Here is a 13,903-nt window from a genome sequence, read left to right on the forward strand (position 1 = left end):
CCCCTCAAACATGCTACCGATTTTTTACATTATTTTATTTGTTATTTTTAATCCAAAAATATAGAAAAAAGTACAACCTCAATGTAAAATCAAGTTTTCTACTTGAATCCATGGATCATCCACACATCTATAGCATATTAGCTAAACCATGACAAAATACAAAATTTTAGCATGATGCCCCCTCATTTTCCTAACTTTTGCCTATTTTAGGCGTGATTAAGAGCAAAGGAAAGAATGGAGGGAATTGTACCTGCTTTTGGTGGGACCTACCCTCAAATTTGGAAGGAAATTTATCTTCGCCCTCCTGTTTTGCTGAGAATTTTTTTTTTTTGAAGAGGGCAAGAAAGAGAAGGCACGAGAGGCCTTCTTTACCTCCTCCTCTACTGGAGTAGTAAGGGGCCCAAAAGATCCCAAACCAGGTGCTGGAACCGCATACCATGGTTGGGAATTCAGGATGTTTACAAGATTAACATGCCGCATGTTGCACCTACAGCACGTGTAGGCTTCTTTTGCATACACAAGAGTGCATTTGTAGCAGACCTTACTGTTAGAATGAATATTTATAGGATTGTACTAAGAATGGATATCTGTAGCAGACCTCACTGTATCAGTCTCTCAATTCGGTTGCATATTAGTCCCAATAATCATATACCTGCTGCAAATATTCCTAAATGTCTTTATAGCAAAGCCCTCTTCATCCTTTGGAATTTGAACCTTTACAATCAAATGATTGTAAAAATTGAGTTTTAGATCCCTTTAGCATGCATCAGCTCTTGTATTTTTTTACCTTGTTATAATGTTTTTTGATAGTCCTTCAGGGGTTACACCTAGTGCTCTCTACTCTCTAGAATGATGAAGGAGAAGAGATGGGAGGGGATGGAGGAAATGAGAGAGAGAGAGAGACAGCTAACTTTAAAACCTATGTTTTTTCTAAGGTAAGTAAACCAATGTTCATATTTCTTGCTTAAGACTAAACGACAAACAGAAGCATCTTGGTCAGTTTACCACTTGGATTGAGGTAAGCAAGCTGAATGACAAATAAGTCTGTACACAGTTCTCATCAAGAGCTACTAATATTTTGTTCTTCACGAATTTTGAACCTTTTTCACTTCAAAGTAGTCAAGTAAATCCCAGCTTTATGGAAACTGTGTGACCAAATAGGTTGCATGATTTATTTACACCAGAAAGTTATTACTAAATGTTGCAGAGGAAAGTACGTTTTTGCACTACACCAGAATCACAACCTTTGGCATATAGAAATATAATATGACAACATTTTGTTATAAAGCCAATTGAGTTGTCCAATGGAAAGTTGAAAACTTGAAACTGTTTCCTGTTCTGCAGGCTTATCTTTTCAACGATTACTGGGAGGATATTGGGACTATTAAATCCTTCTTTGAAGCGAACCTTGCCCTTGCTGCACATGTAAGTCCTTTGTACATGGAAATCATTCAAGTTGTATGTTTTTCGAATGTTTCTTTAACTGCAGTGACCTGCCTAATTGTTTCTTGTATTTGTTGATGGTTAACTTGCTGTAATGACTTAGATTGATGAAAAAATTGAGTGCAGTTTTAACTTTTTAGATAAGTTTTCCTCACTTCAGTTTTCACAGTATAATTACTGTGAAATTCTTGGTAGTTTTACATAGTCTGAAAGATACTGGTGGTCTGATTTTCTTAGGGGTGTGATAAAAACAAGACTTGTCAAGCCTAGTCTGGATGATGTTTGGCTTCAGATTAATTTTGAGCCGGAAGTTTGAGGTTAGGCTTAGGTCATTTATTATTTGATCAAACCTAATCTAGCCCAATTTTGGACCAAACAAACATCTGCCTATTTTGATTGGTTTATATCCTTAAATCTAGCCAAAACCAATTGAGCTTGTATCAAGCTCAAGCTCAGGTCAAGCCTGATTCAAGCTCTGCACAATCTCCCTCTCTTTCTGCTCTCTCCCTCTCTCTTTCCTTTTCAATAAGAGGTTCGAGCTTGATCAAAGCTCAGTTCAAGCTTGAATAATAGCTGATTTCAAACTTGAGTTAAACTTTAACCTGATTTTAACAATTTAAATAATCAACTAATCAAAACCTTAATCATGAACAACAATTTCAAGAAGAAAAAAGAGAAAGATAGGTGGGGGAGGAAGGAGCAGTCTTCTAGATAGAGAGCAGAGTTGACAGGTTTCAGCTTTCTAACCCTTAGCTCCCTAAACTTAAGCAGTTGGATCTTATTCCAATAAAGGTATGCTGAACTGGCTTGTACTAGCCGGTTTAGCCCGTACCGAACTGGTCCGGTCTCTGACCGGTTTGGTTCGGCCTTAAAAAATGGTAGGGGCCGGAACCAAGCAGTACCAGGCCAGAACTGGCCGGTACTAGATACGTACCGGACGGAGGTATGGCTAGGAACTGGTGCGAACCAGTCGGTTTGCACTGGTTCGCCGCAGCGCGCTCGCGCGCGCTGCCTGCATGCGGCATGTTATGCCGCATGCTGCCGAACCGGTCTGGTAGGCGACTGGTACTCCTATCGGTACTGGTTCAGCATACCTTGATTCCAATAGCTAGTTTTTTGTGCATGCGTGTGCGCATTAATCACCCACTTAAAGCCTGATCGAGCTAGGTTATCTATCCCTTGCCTCAAATGTTATTTTGATTTCAGAAAGCAATTTTAAGCCTGGGTCAATTAACTTTGACCAAGTCTCATTGGGCTTATATTCAAGCCAAGCTTGAGCCAAATTCAAGCTGCTCATATCAACTAACAACCCTATTGATAATGAACATGTACTTGAGATATACTTCTCAAATTTTTGCTTTTCTTTTTCTTTTCCGTCATATACTTTTAAAGTTCCTATCAATTGTAAGTCTAAACCACTTACATCTCAATGTCCAATGTTTCTGATTTTAGCAAATCTAGGTTTATCTGGTTTCTTTAATGTCAGAAGTATTACTATTGTACTTTACTACTTTATCATAAATCTCTATTTGAATCACAAATATTTCTGGACCTAAAATTTATACATAGGAAGGTTTTGAATCTTTTGATATTAGAACAAGTGAATTGCTTTGTATTAAGTGTATATCTAAAATTGATATTGTCCTTGTATAAAACTCAATTGCATGTCCATATAGTATGCATGGGCAGCCCAGTGCACGAGGCTCCTGCTATTATGGGGTCTAGGGAGGATCTGTACACAGCCTTAATCTTGTGCGGAGGTTATTTTGGTGTTTCGAACCTGTGACCTCGAAGATACAATGGGGCAACCTTATCGTTACACCAAGACTCACCCTCCTACATTTCTATGTAGTAGACATGCCAATTTATAATTTGGAAAAAGAGTATGTTTGTCATTTAATATTGCTGGTTCAATGGTCAAGTTCCTATGGACTGTGAATCTGTTACACATATCATGCTTTTTATGCTCTCCAAAAGAATATAATTTTACCTAAGTTTAATATCAGTCAATATTCTCTAAGAAATAATGACTCGAATCTCCATCCACTAAGGTAGAGTTATGTTTCAATGTACTTCACATTTTTACTTATTAAAAAGCAGAATAATATTTTAGGGTCATAATCATCCAAGCCTATCAATTCTGAAATTTGGAAGACTTTTAAATCCCAGTTCAGTAAGATTATCTGAAAGAATCAGGACGATGTGATAAAAACTTTAACAAGCAAGCCCATCATAGACAGATGAAAACAGAAGAAAGGATCACCTAAATTTTCGTGTTGTGACTTTTCCACCAAGAAGGCTGCTTTATGTCCTGAATATGGACCATGGAAAAAATTCATGTATTTTTGCACAATATGCTTGCTTATGTATAACCTTTTCTATTCTAGCCTCAACTCAGATATACACAAATGCTTACGCATTTCTATATCATAATTACACTACTTGAATTATACACAGAAAAACTGTTCTCATATAGTGAATTATGCAGCCACCAAACTTCAGCTTTTATGATGCAACAAAGCCAATGTATACATCACGCAGAAACTTGCCACCAACAACGGTTGACAATAGCAAGGTGGGTATTCAGTTAACTATTGGATAGAAGTTTTATTTTACCTCTCTGTAATTGTTGATTTCTTTGTTTTCCAGAATATTTTATGAGGTAGGAAATATCATAGTACCTAATATGGAAGAAAGAGATCTGTTTCCTGTATTGTAGGATTTCCAGAAAATTACTGCCCTTTTCTCTCCCTTTTATTTTTACAGGCTTGTTTCTAGTTCTTATCTTTCACTGTCATTATAAAGGATATATTTTTGGAAAAGAATCACTCATATGCATAGTTAAAAACAACAATTGTTCATTTTCATACAATTATGCCCTTTTTTTGTGGGATATAATTATGCCTTTCAAATGCTAATATATGTCAATGTTCCATGAGATGTTATATTTAGAACTCAATATTAGCAGTCAGGCTCCATTATTAAGGCAGCTCTCTTTTCATGTTTCCTAGTGTAAGCCCAAGGTCCATCTTGGTGGTTGGAGGCACGACTACTCAATCTATCTTTGAGACAATTCTCAAACAATACTAAGATTCTATTTATTTTGTTCGACTGCTTCCTTGGAAGGGCAGGTGGTGGCCATAAATTTTGGCTATCAGATCAATAGGTGCAGTAGAAATGGTTCTAGAATCAAAAAGAGTAACTGTCACCTTACCGATGAAAAAGATAGAAGGAGAAGAGTGAATATTGTACATTTCATAGAATGATCTTAGCCCAGGTGGCAGAAATAGGTGTATCATCTGTAGCAATAACATGAAGTAAACCTGACATATATAGGCCTCTTTCCAGAATACTACAGTCCTCAACATTCTCTTCAAGGCAGGCCGAACCGGACCGAACCGACCTGGTAGAAAGCCAGGTTGGTTTGCCTATTGGATTCAATTCCAACTCAGAATCGGTCGGAACCGGTTCCAAACCGACCGAAACTGGTCAGAAAAGGCTCGAACCAGACCAAACTGGCTGAAATTGGCCTAGAACCGACGGGAACTGTTGGAACCGGCCAGTTCCATTTGAACTCGGCGCGAACCGTCCGGTTAGCACCGAGTCGAATCGGTTCGAAACTGGGCCCCTCCCCCCGGTTCCATTTGAACTTAGCGCGAACCGTCCGGTTAGCACCGAGTCGAATTGGTTCGAAACTGGGCCCCCTCCCCCTTTCTTTGTTTCGTGATAAAAGGATGTTGGAAAGGCCTTCCTAACATCCTTACTGTGTTTCTAAACTAAAGAGCTTTCTCTCTTCCCCTTATAGTGAAAATCATACCGATGCAGCACGATTGAAGAAAAATCCAAGCCTAAATAAGGTGTGCTTCCTGATGTTGGACATCAGGAAAGAAGAGGAAGAAATAGAGGAGAGAGGAAGGAGGAAGAAGGAACTAGGCTTCGCACCTAGCTCTGCTCAAGATTTCATGCCAAAGCTAAAAGAAAGAAATCACAATTTTATTCATAGCATACTCCATACGATATATGGTTCGCATATTTATAAGACCCAAAAAATGCAAAGGCCTCATAAAAAGAAACTAATCTCACAAAAGATCCTCAAAATAACGAAATACCAAAGTAAGCTCAAAGGCTATCAAATAACAAAATACCCTAATAAGCCCAAATAAAATAAAATCACTTCAACCACAATGAAACTGGCTGAACCATCATTCTGCGGCAACTATAGACCCGAGTGACGGGCAATCTGGAACTGGTGTTCGCACCAGTTTTCTCCGGGTGGAAAGAAGTCGACCTCGACGAGCGCGGCTTGGTGTGGCTCTAGTAGTACTCCAAGAGGTCCGGGTCAATCTGCTGAAGCTCCTCGCATGTGATCCAAGTGGAGTCGGACTCTGGTCGTCCTCGCCAATGAACCAAGAAGCGTTGGATGCCTCCATCACTGGTAAAAAAACTGTCTGGTCATCTAAAATAGCATCAATGTGCTTTTTTTGTGCTCGGCGGAGGGGTAAAGGAATCGAAGCTGGTATGGGATCAATAATAGAAAAATCATCTGGCTCAGGAGAGTGTTCAGCATAAGGGTCATCGGGGATTGTTGGTGGGCCCTTGTAAACAACTAAATCTTCAACATTAAAAGTTGGGCTAACACCATAATCAGAGGGGAGGTCAATGACATAGGCATTAGTGCCAACCCTGTGCAACACTCTGAATCAGCACTACGAGACTGCAATTTCTTAACGGTTCGAGGAGAAAACTTGTTGCCCAAGATAACAACCCAAGAAGGAGGGTGAATTGGGTTTTCTAAATTTTTAGGATCTTACTTAAGGTGATAGATGTATGAATAATTTAGCTTGTGTTAATTATATATGTGCAGTGGAATTAAAAAGAGAACACAATGCAAATACAAGAAGTATAGTGGTTCGGTGCTCTCCAAAGCACCTACGTCCACTCCCCAAGCGTCCCCTTGGGAATTCACTATAATTCCGTGGATTATAGTTGGATTGTTTTACCGGGCTCACAATCCAAAAACCCTACAATTGGTTTTATGGGATCACCAATAACCTAACCGTTGGTTTTACGGGTTCACCAACAACCTACACCGTTGGTTTTGCGGGCTCACTAACAAACCTTACAAGAAATGAAAGAGAGAGAGTTTAAAGCTTCTAAATGAGCAAGTAATACAATAATGCACTTAAAGAAGAGTTAAGAAAGTATTTATCGCTTTGTAGATTGCTCTTCTCTTCTTTGTCAATGTTGCTTCACTCCTCAAGGGGTTGGTAGAGCTCTTGAATACACTTGAAGACTGCTCAACCATCTTCTTTCAGAATTTGAATGAAGCACAATTGATGAAGACACTTGGACTTTCTTTTTTCTTGAATGCACTCTTGATTTTTGCAAAAGATTCTTTCCCCTGATGAATAATGCTTCTTAAATACTTTCTCAACCTCTAATAGTCACTCCCTAGCTGTTGGAATAGAGAAACTAGCCATTTCTAGCCGTTGGAGACTCAAAATGTACTTTTGTAGAACTAGCCATTATGCTGTCAGTCGTGCTGGGGTCGACCCAAGGTATTGTTCCACAGACTGGGGTCGGCTCATGTTTTCCTGGGGGCGGGTCCAGCTACAGTGGAGTCGACTCAAACTTGGCTGGGGTCAGCCCTTTCAGGATTTCCAGAGACTTATCTTTCTGTCATTCTGGGCTGGGGTCGACTCAACTTTTCTTGGGGTCGACTCGAGCTACAGTGGGGTCGACTCAAGCTTTTCTGGGGTCGACCCTCTCAGAAATTTCAGAGACTTGATTTTTTGACTCTTCAAGCTAGGGTCGACTCATGCTTTCCTAGGGTCGATCCAAGCTACAGTGGGGTCGACTCAAGGTTATCTGGGATCGACCTTCTCAGGAATTCCAGAGAGTTGTTTTTCTGGCTCTTTTGGCTGGGGTCGGCTCATCTTCTCTTGGGGTCGACTCAACCTGGGGTCGACTCAAGCTCTGTGCCATTTTGTGCCATAATGTACCAAACCATGCCACGATCGACTCCATTATTTCTAGGGTCGACTCCAACTCTGTGCCAAGTGTTCCAAGGGTGTGCCACTTGTTCCAAGGTGTGCCAAAAGTATCAGGGTCAACTCCAAACTGACTGGGGTCGACTCTAACAGCTCAGGCAGGGAGATGTTCAGCTTGTTCATGTGAAAATTCACAACAAATTGAGAGAATGATTCAGGTAGTGATTGCAGGATCAAATCCTGACTAAGCTTACTGTCCATAGCAAAACCTAATTGACTTAATCTGGTGATCAAGTCTATAACCATAAGAACATGGTTTTGCACTGGAGTTCATTCATTTTAGCACGGAACAACTGTTTGGATATCTCATATCTAGCACTCCTGTTTTGCTCTCCATACAACTTTTTTAAATTTAGAAGTATAGATAGAGTGTCCATGCTTTCATGTTGCCTTTGTAATTCATTACTCATAGAGGCAAGCATGATACATTTGACAGTCAAACTGTCATTCTTCCACATCTTATGTGTGGCAACCTCCTCTTCAGTAGCATTATCTCCTATATCTCCAAGATCAGGGGTTTCAAGTATATAGAAAATTTTCTCCTGAGTGAGAACTATTTTTAGATTTCTCAACCAGTCCATATAGTTTGGACCGGTCAATTTGTTGGCATCTAGGATGCCTCTTAGTGAAAGTGAAGAAGCCATTTAATAATTCTACATAAGCAAGAACAAAACTAACATAAGCAGACCAATCATGGTGACATGTATGCAATAAGCAAGGAATTTATCTAATTGTTGCTCCTACTATTTTTATCAAATATCATAGCCCTCTCCTATGATAAACGAGAAAACCTAATTTTTTCTTAGTAGGGTTGAGATCCTAATTCATCATAAAAGCCTTGTGGTTGTACAACAAACTCTTATGAGTTCAAAGGTAGGAAACTCTTTTCAATTTCATCTCATGCAATTCTCAACTTTATCTTGTCCTCTAAAAAATACTTATAGCCTTGTGGTTGCACAACAAACTATAATGTTTTAGTTAAGTCAAACCCTTCATTTCCATATAGTCATATTCGAATAATATTGCTCTTGTAGTTGCACAACAAAGCAACATATTAAAATATGCCATAATCATCTCTATGCACCAAGACAGTATAACATCAGTCCCCATTGCAAGCCTTGTGGTTGCACAACAAACTAGCATGGATCTTGACATAATAATGTCGAAGTATGAAGGAAGGATGTCAGTAGTGTTTTATCAACATTAAGCTTATCCATAATAGGCAATCAAACAATTGGCCAGGTAAGCAGGTGGGAGGCTTCCTTTATTCAGAGAGTAAGGTCCTAATTAAGTAACCACCTTTAGTGCTTTCCTAGACACCAATTAGATTAATTGTTCTAGAATGAGTTAGCTCAAAGTTTTTCAACACTATGACTTAATATAATTTTTATTGAGGGTTTACTAGGCTCAAGCACATTATATAATTATAACATATTTAACTCATCTATGTAATTGCTACAATAAACTATATATCTATCTCATAGCATATATAAATGAAAAGCAATTATCATACATCATAGCTATCTAATAGCATGTACAAATTATTACCAATTGATTGAATCAATTAACATGCTTCAACATATCTTCATATGAAAAATTCATATCATGACACTTTATTATATATCATATCATATAATTCAGCATTCTTCTAAACATATGACATTACTATCTCATAGTAAATTAACAATCATACATCATGCATAATCATTTGATTGAACCAATTAAGGGTTGCTCTGATACCACTGAAGGGTTCTAACATGTCATAATGGGCAGCGGAAGCTAGGAATTTTAAAAATTTCTTAATAAAGTCCCTTAACATGAAACCCTTATAAGCCTAGATGACCTTAATGGTAACAATCAAATAATATATAAATATAAATGTAGGAATAAAAGAATACCTCTAACGCTAATTCATTCATGTGCCGTACTCCTCCCTATTTTCTTTTCTTCTCACGCATGAAAAGTAGGAGTCATTCTCATCCATTGATTAAGGCTCGATGATGATCCAAAGGCCATAAAAGAAGGCGCCATAATCACCTTAGGCGTGATGAAGAGAGGAGAGAGAAAATGGATAAGATCAAATAAATGATTCATCCTTATCCATTCAATCTTCACGCCCCCCTCTCTTTTTCCTTCACGTATTTTTCATCATCACGCCTCCCAATGGTATCCATCACGCCATCATGATCTTCCATCATCCTATGATGAAAATCCAATGGCTCCAATCCATGGCGCCATCCATTTGATCCATTAAGTCTTCATCCAACGGCTTGAAGAAGATCCAACAGTCAAAAATAAATATTTTATCAAATCTAATCCAATTAAACTCAAACCAAGCCAATTAGGTGCCAACTCTTGGCTAACCCATATTAGGATATGATCTAATCAAATTAGATCAATTAAGAATCAGATTTGAATCTAATTCGAATTAGATTCGAATCCAATTCGAATCAGGAGCTAAGGTTTGCAACACCTGCTAGGATATTTATCTTGCAAACATGATCTAATCCAATTAGACCCTTGATCAGTTTTCTTGTGTGTGACCCATTAGGTTCCATACTTAGCCAGCAATAGGTGTGAGTACGAGTTGACCCAACTTGATTAGAACTCTTCTAATCGATTTAGGTCCAAACTACGCGAACTCAAACTTAACAATTAGAATCCTTTCTAATTGGTGATCGAATTAAACTCTTTAATTCGATCAAACCTATAAAACAAGATTGACGTCTAGCAACGTGTCATGTCTACCCAAAAAATATGAAATTTTGAGGAAATACCAAATATACCCTTCAGTGGCAAGTTACCGTGCAATTCAATCCTTCAATCAAACTGCATCCCGAATATGTATATGAGTATGAATGTATGTCAAACTCAATTTCATATTCATATTTCTCTTAATCTTCTAATGATAATTCGAATCATGAAACGTTAGAAATTCTTTCTAATTTTCATTCTGCTTTGATCAATGACTCCCTGAATTATCATATGATTAGAATAAATGGGATGCGATCTTCTCTTACTAGAAGTGATTGATTCCTTGTTGACCTACTCATAATCTTCGTACACAATCCACCATATCTAGAAGACCTCGTATAGAATTTATTGTCATGAATGAGTGTAAACCAAAACATGGATTTATGTGCACAAGATACTATGGTGATCTCAGATTATAGGATCAGTTGCATAACTCCTACTAAGAGAATCATCTTTTGACATGTAAGTAAGACTTCATAAGATTTCTCTTTGCAGGTCAATTCAGTGAACTCATTCCTCTAATGAGCACCTATATCTTTGTATTAGTGTCTCCACACAAGATCAATCACCCTCTGCATCGAGCATACATAAGATGTGCCAGTCTTTCGGTAGCATTGATCTCCGACTCAATGTACCAACGACTGGGAATACTTAAGATTAGGGTTTTAGGATTTTAGGTCTCACTAGTATGATCTCATCATAGTCATAAAACCATTGCCCTAATCTAAGGGGTTCATCACAAATATAAGAAACAGCATATGATGAAACACAATCCCTTTATTCATAATTAAATGTCACATACATGATTTGAAAAATCAAAGAAAAGTCCTTCGCAATACATACTGCGATTGGCTTGTAGGGCATCTATTCTTTCACGAAGAACTCCCAAAGATTAGGCAGCCCTACAATTAATGGCAAAAATGGGCCATTACAAGGGTTTCTCGGGATGTTGGGGTGTATGTGTTGAATTCATAGTAAGATAATCAACAGAGCATACAAGAGTTCATTGATGTTGAATTTTAGATAAACAAATAGATTTTCTAGAGATAGAGGGATTTGACCTGGGCTGGGACGACAAGTAGAAGCGCGGTCACAGCAAGCAGGCTCGTCAAATGGCTCAAATCAGGTCTGATCACATCAACTCGGTGGGCTTGATCTCAGCAACTCGTGGGGCCTGATCAAAGTAGCTTGGTGGGCCTAGTGGCAGCAGCCCGTTGGATTAGAAGAGAGGTTGGGGGGGTGTGCAGTGGCAGGCCTGAAGGAGCTGCGGATTAGGGGGGGGTGGTGATGAGGCCTGATGGGTCTGCGGGATAGAAAAGGGGAGGGGGGTGATCAGGCCTGATGGGCCTACGGTTTGTGTGGTGCGGGCCTGATGGGCCCGTAGGTTAGAAGAAAAGGCAGGAGGGGAAGATGTAAGTATACGGTATGGGCTTGATGGGCTGCAGAATAGGAGGGGCGGGAGCGGAAGATGGTAGTGTGAGACAGTGGGGTGTATGGTGGCGGTGTGGGCCTGATGGGCTGAAGGTTAGAGATGGGGGGTTGGGAGGTGAGGTAGTGGGTTGCGGTAGGTTCGAAGCCGAACCCTTGATTTCACAGAGGAAAGGGTCAGGTGCCGAGAGGCATGAAGAGCTCTCGATTCGGATTGCGGCGGGGGAAGAAGGGAGCGGCGGAAAAAGAAGCGGAAGGGAAGAGGGAGCTTGGCGGCGGAGCTGGACGGCGGCGATGAAGCATCGGGATACCCATGACGGGTCAAGAGATCCGGGGAAGAAAGAGAGAAGGAAATGGGGAAGAAGGGGGTTGAGGCACCAGTGTTGCAGGGGGTCACGGTGGTGGAGGCAGCGAGGGCGGAGGTGGAAACGGCGAGGGCGGAGGCGGCGCTGCAGGGTGGTCGCGGAGGAAGGGGATCCGGAAAATGGGGAAGAAGGTGAACAGCTCTTTCTTTTTTTTCTTCTTTTTTTTAAACATAGATCCGATAGGGTTCGGGTTACCGGGCACGACCCACTTCGGAACCTATTACGTACCCGATACGGATTTTTTTTCTAGGTAGAATGGACTCGGGTTAACGGGCACGACCACTCCGGTATCTCGTTCCTAGTCCGACTCCTTCGTGGAGGCTTTTGAGGGGAAGGAGTTGCAGGTGGTTACCTGCTTCCGAGGAACGTGGTAACGGCCGAGCGAGGAGTCGCGGGTGGCGGTGGCTCGATAGCAGAGACCCTATAGTGAGGATGCGCGGGGCTTCTTCTTCGAATTTGGCGCGCGACGACGGTGTGACAACGTGCTCGGAGAGGGACCGGTGGAGCTCCTCAATAGCGGGGAGATTCTTTTTCTCCTAGATCTGGTGTGCGGTGGTCGTGACTGGTCACGGGCGAAGACGGGAGCGAGGGTTCGGTTGATCTGGCCGTGAGGGATCTCGATCCGCGCGGGAAACGATGATTCGGCGAGGTTGGAAACGATAGGATCCAAGGCAAATACTGTGGCCGTGAGGGAGCATCGCTTGGTTTAGGGCTTGGAGTGGAACTTTTATGAAGAAGGAACCCACGGAACAGGGAGGGCATGGGAAGACAGGGGTTTCTTTCCTGTAGCCTGCTCTGATACCAATGCTGATGCCGGACAACAGGGAAGAAGAAGAAATTGAGAAGGAGAGAGGAAGGAGGAAGAAGAAACTAGGCTTCGCACCTAGCTCTGCTCAGGGATTCATGCCAGAGCTAAAAGAAAGGAATCACAATTTTATTAATCGCATACTCCATACGATATATAGTTCACATATTTATAAGACCCACAAAATGCAAAGACCCACTAAAAAGAAACTAATCTCCCAAAAGATCCTCAAATAACGAAATACCAAATTAAGCCCCAAGGCTATCAAATAACAAAATATCCTAATAAGCCTAAATAAAATAAAATCACTCCAACCACAATGAAACTGGCTGAACCATCCTTCTACGGCGACTGTAGACTCAAGTGATGGGCAATCTAGCACTGGTCTCCGCACCACTTCCTCTCCCCTATCTTATTCTCTCTATTTTTTTGGCTTGAAAAAATAGCTTAAAATTTACATAATAAGGAGAGATCATGCCAAAATTTTTGATTTCGACTTGATTTTATTATATGTAGATCTATGGATGATCTACACAATGACATAAAAAGTTTTAATTTTTGGATTATATATAATTTTAAAAATTAAAAATTTATTTTTGAATTAAGGCGAGTATCCTATCACTTTAGGGAGTTAGAGGAGGCATCCGCTCCCGATGACGAGGAGGCATAGATCTAGGCTGCCATGCAGGCGAGCCTGAATGATTAGTGGCAACAGAATGAGGTGGTCAAGCATAGGGCTTGCTTTGGGCCCTCATATTATGAATCAGGCTCCGATTTTGCGAGCAGTAGGGCAGATCCAAAGTTTAGAAAGATCCTGATGGAGGCCGTCAACAGAGATGGTGGCCGTATTGCATCTATGCTGAAGGCTTTTGGTAGCAAAAAAAAGTTATCTAGAGAGATTCCATTAGGAGCAGCAATCCATGATTTAGATCTATATGCCTTTTCTAGCAGAGATTCGAAGGAGCAGAGGGTTGACACAATGCTGAAGAAGAATAGGAAGAAAGATATATGGTGAGCTATTGGATTCTGGTTCTACTTCAGCCACATCCCAGCGAATG

At 40.5% G+C, this 13,903-nt stretch overlaps 1 protein-coding gene across 3 annotated transcripts in view; it reads left to right on the forward strand.

Annotated features, from left to right (window-relative positions):
* LOC103696273 (glucose-1-phosphate adenylyltransferase large subunit 3, chloroplastic/amyloplastic) overlaps positions 1 to 13,903 on the forward strand; it is a 121,348-nt gene that overhangs the window by 98,840 nt on the left and 8,605 nt on the right. For all 3 annotated transcript variants that reach the window (XR_005507013.1, XM_039116106.1, XM_039116107.1), the window contains 2 exons: positions 1,345 to 1,425; positions 3,932 to 4,018. Coding sequence is in view for 2 of the 3 variants with exons in the window: in XM_039116106.1 (XP_038972034.1) it covers positions 1,345 to 1,425; positions 3,932 to 4,018 (168 nt within the window). In the remaining variant the exon portion in view is untranslated. The remainder of the gene's footprint in view (positions 1 to 1,344; positions 1,426 to 3,931; positions 4,019 to 13,903) is intronic.

This window comes from Phoenix dactylifera, unplaced genomic scaffold (genome assembly GCF_009389715.1).
Source record: "Phoenix dactylifera cultivar Barhee BC4 unplaced genomic scaffold, palm_55x_up_171113_PBpolish2nd_filt_p 000051F, whole genome shotgun sequence".
Classification (NCBI taxonomy): Eukaryota; Viridiplantae; Streptophyta; class Magnoliopsida; order Arecales; family Arecaceae; genus Phoenix; species Phoenix dactylifera.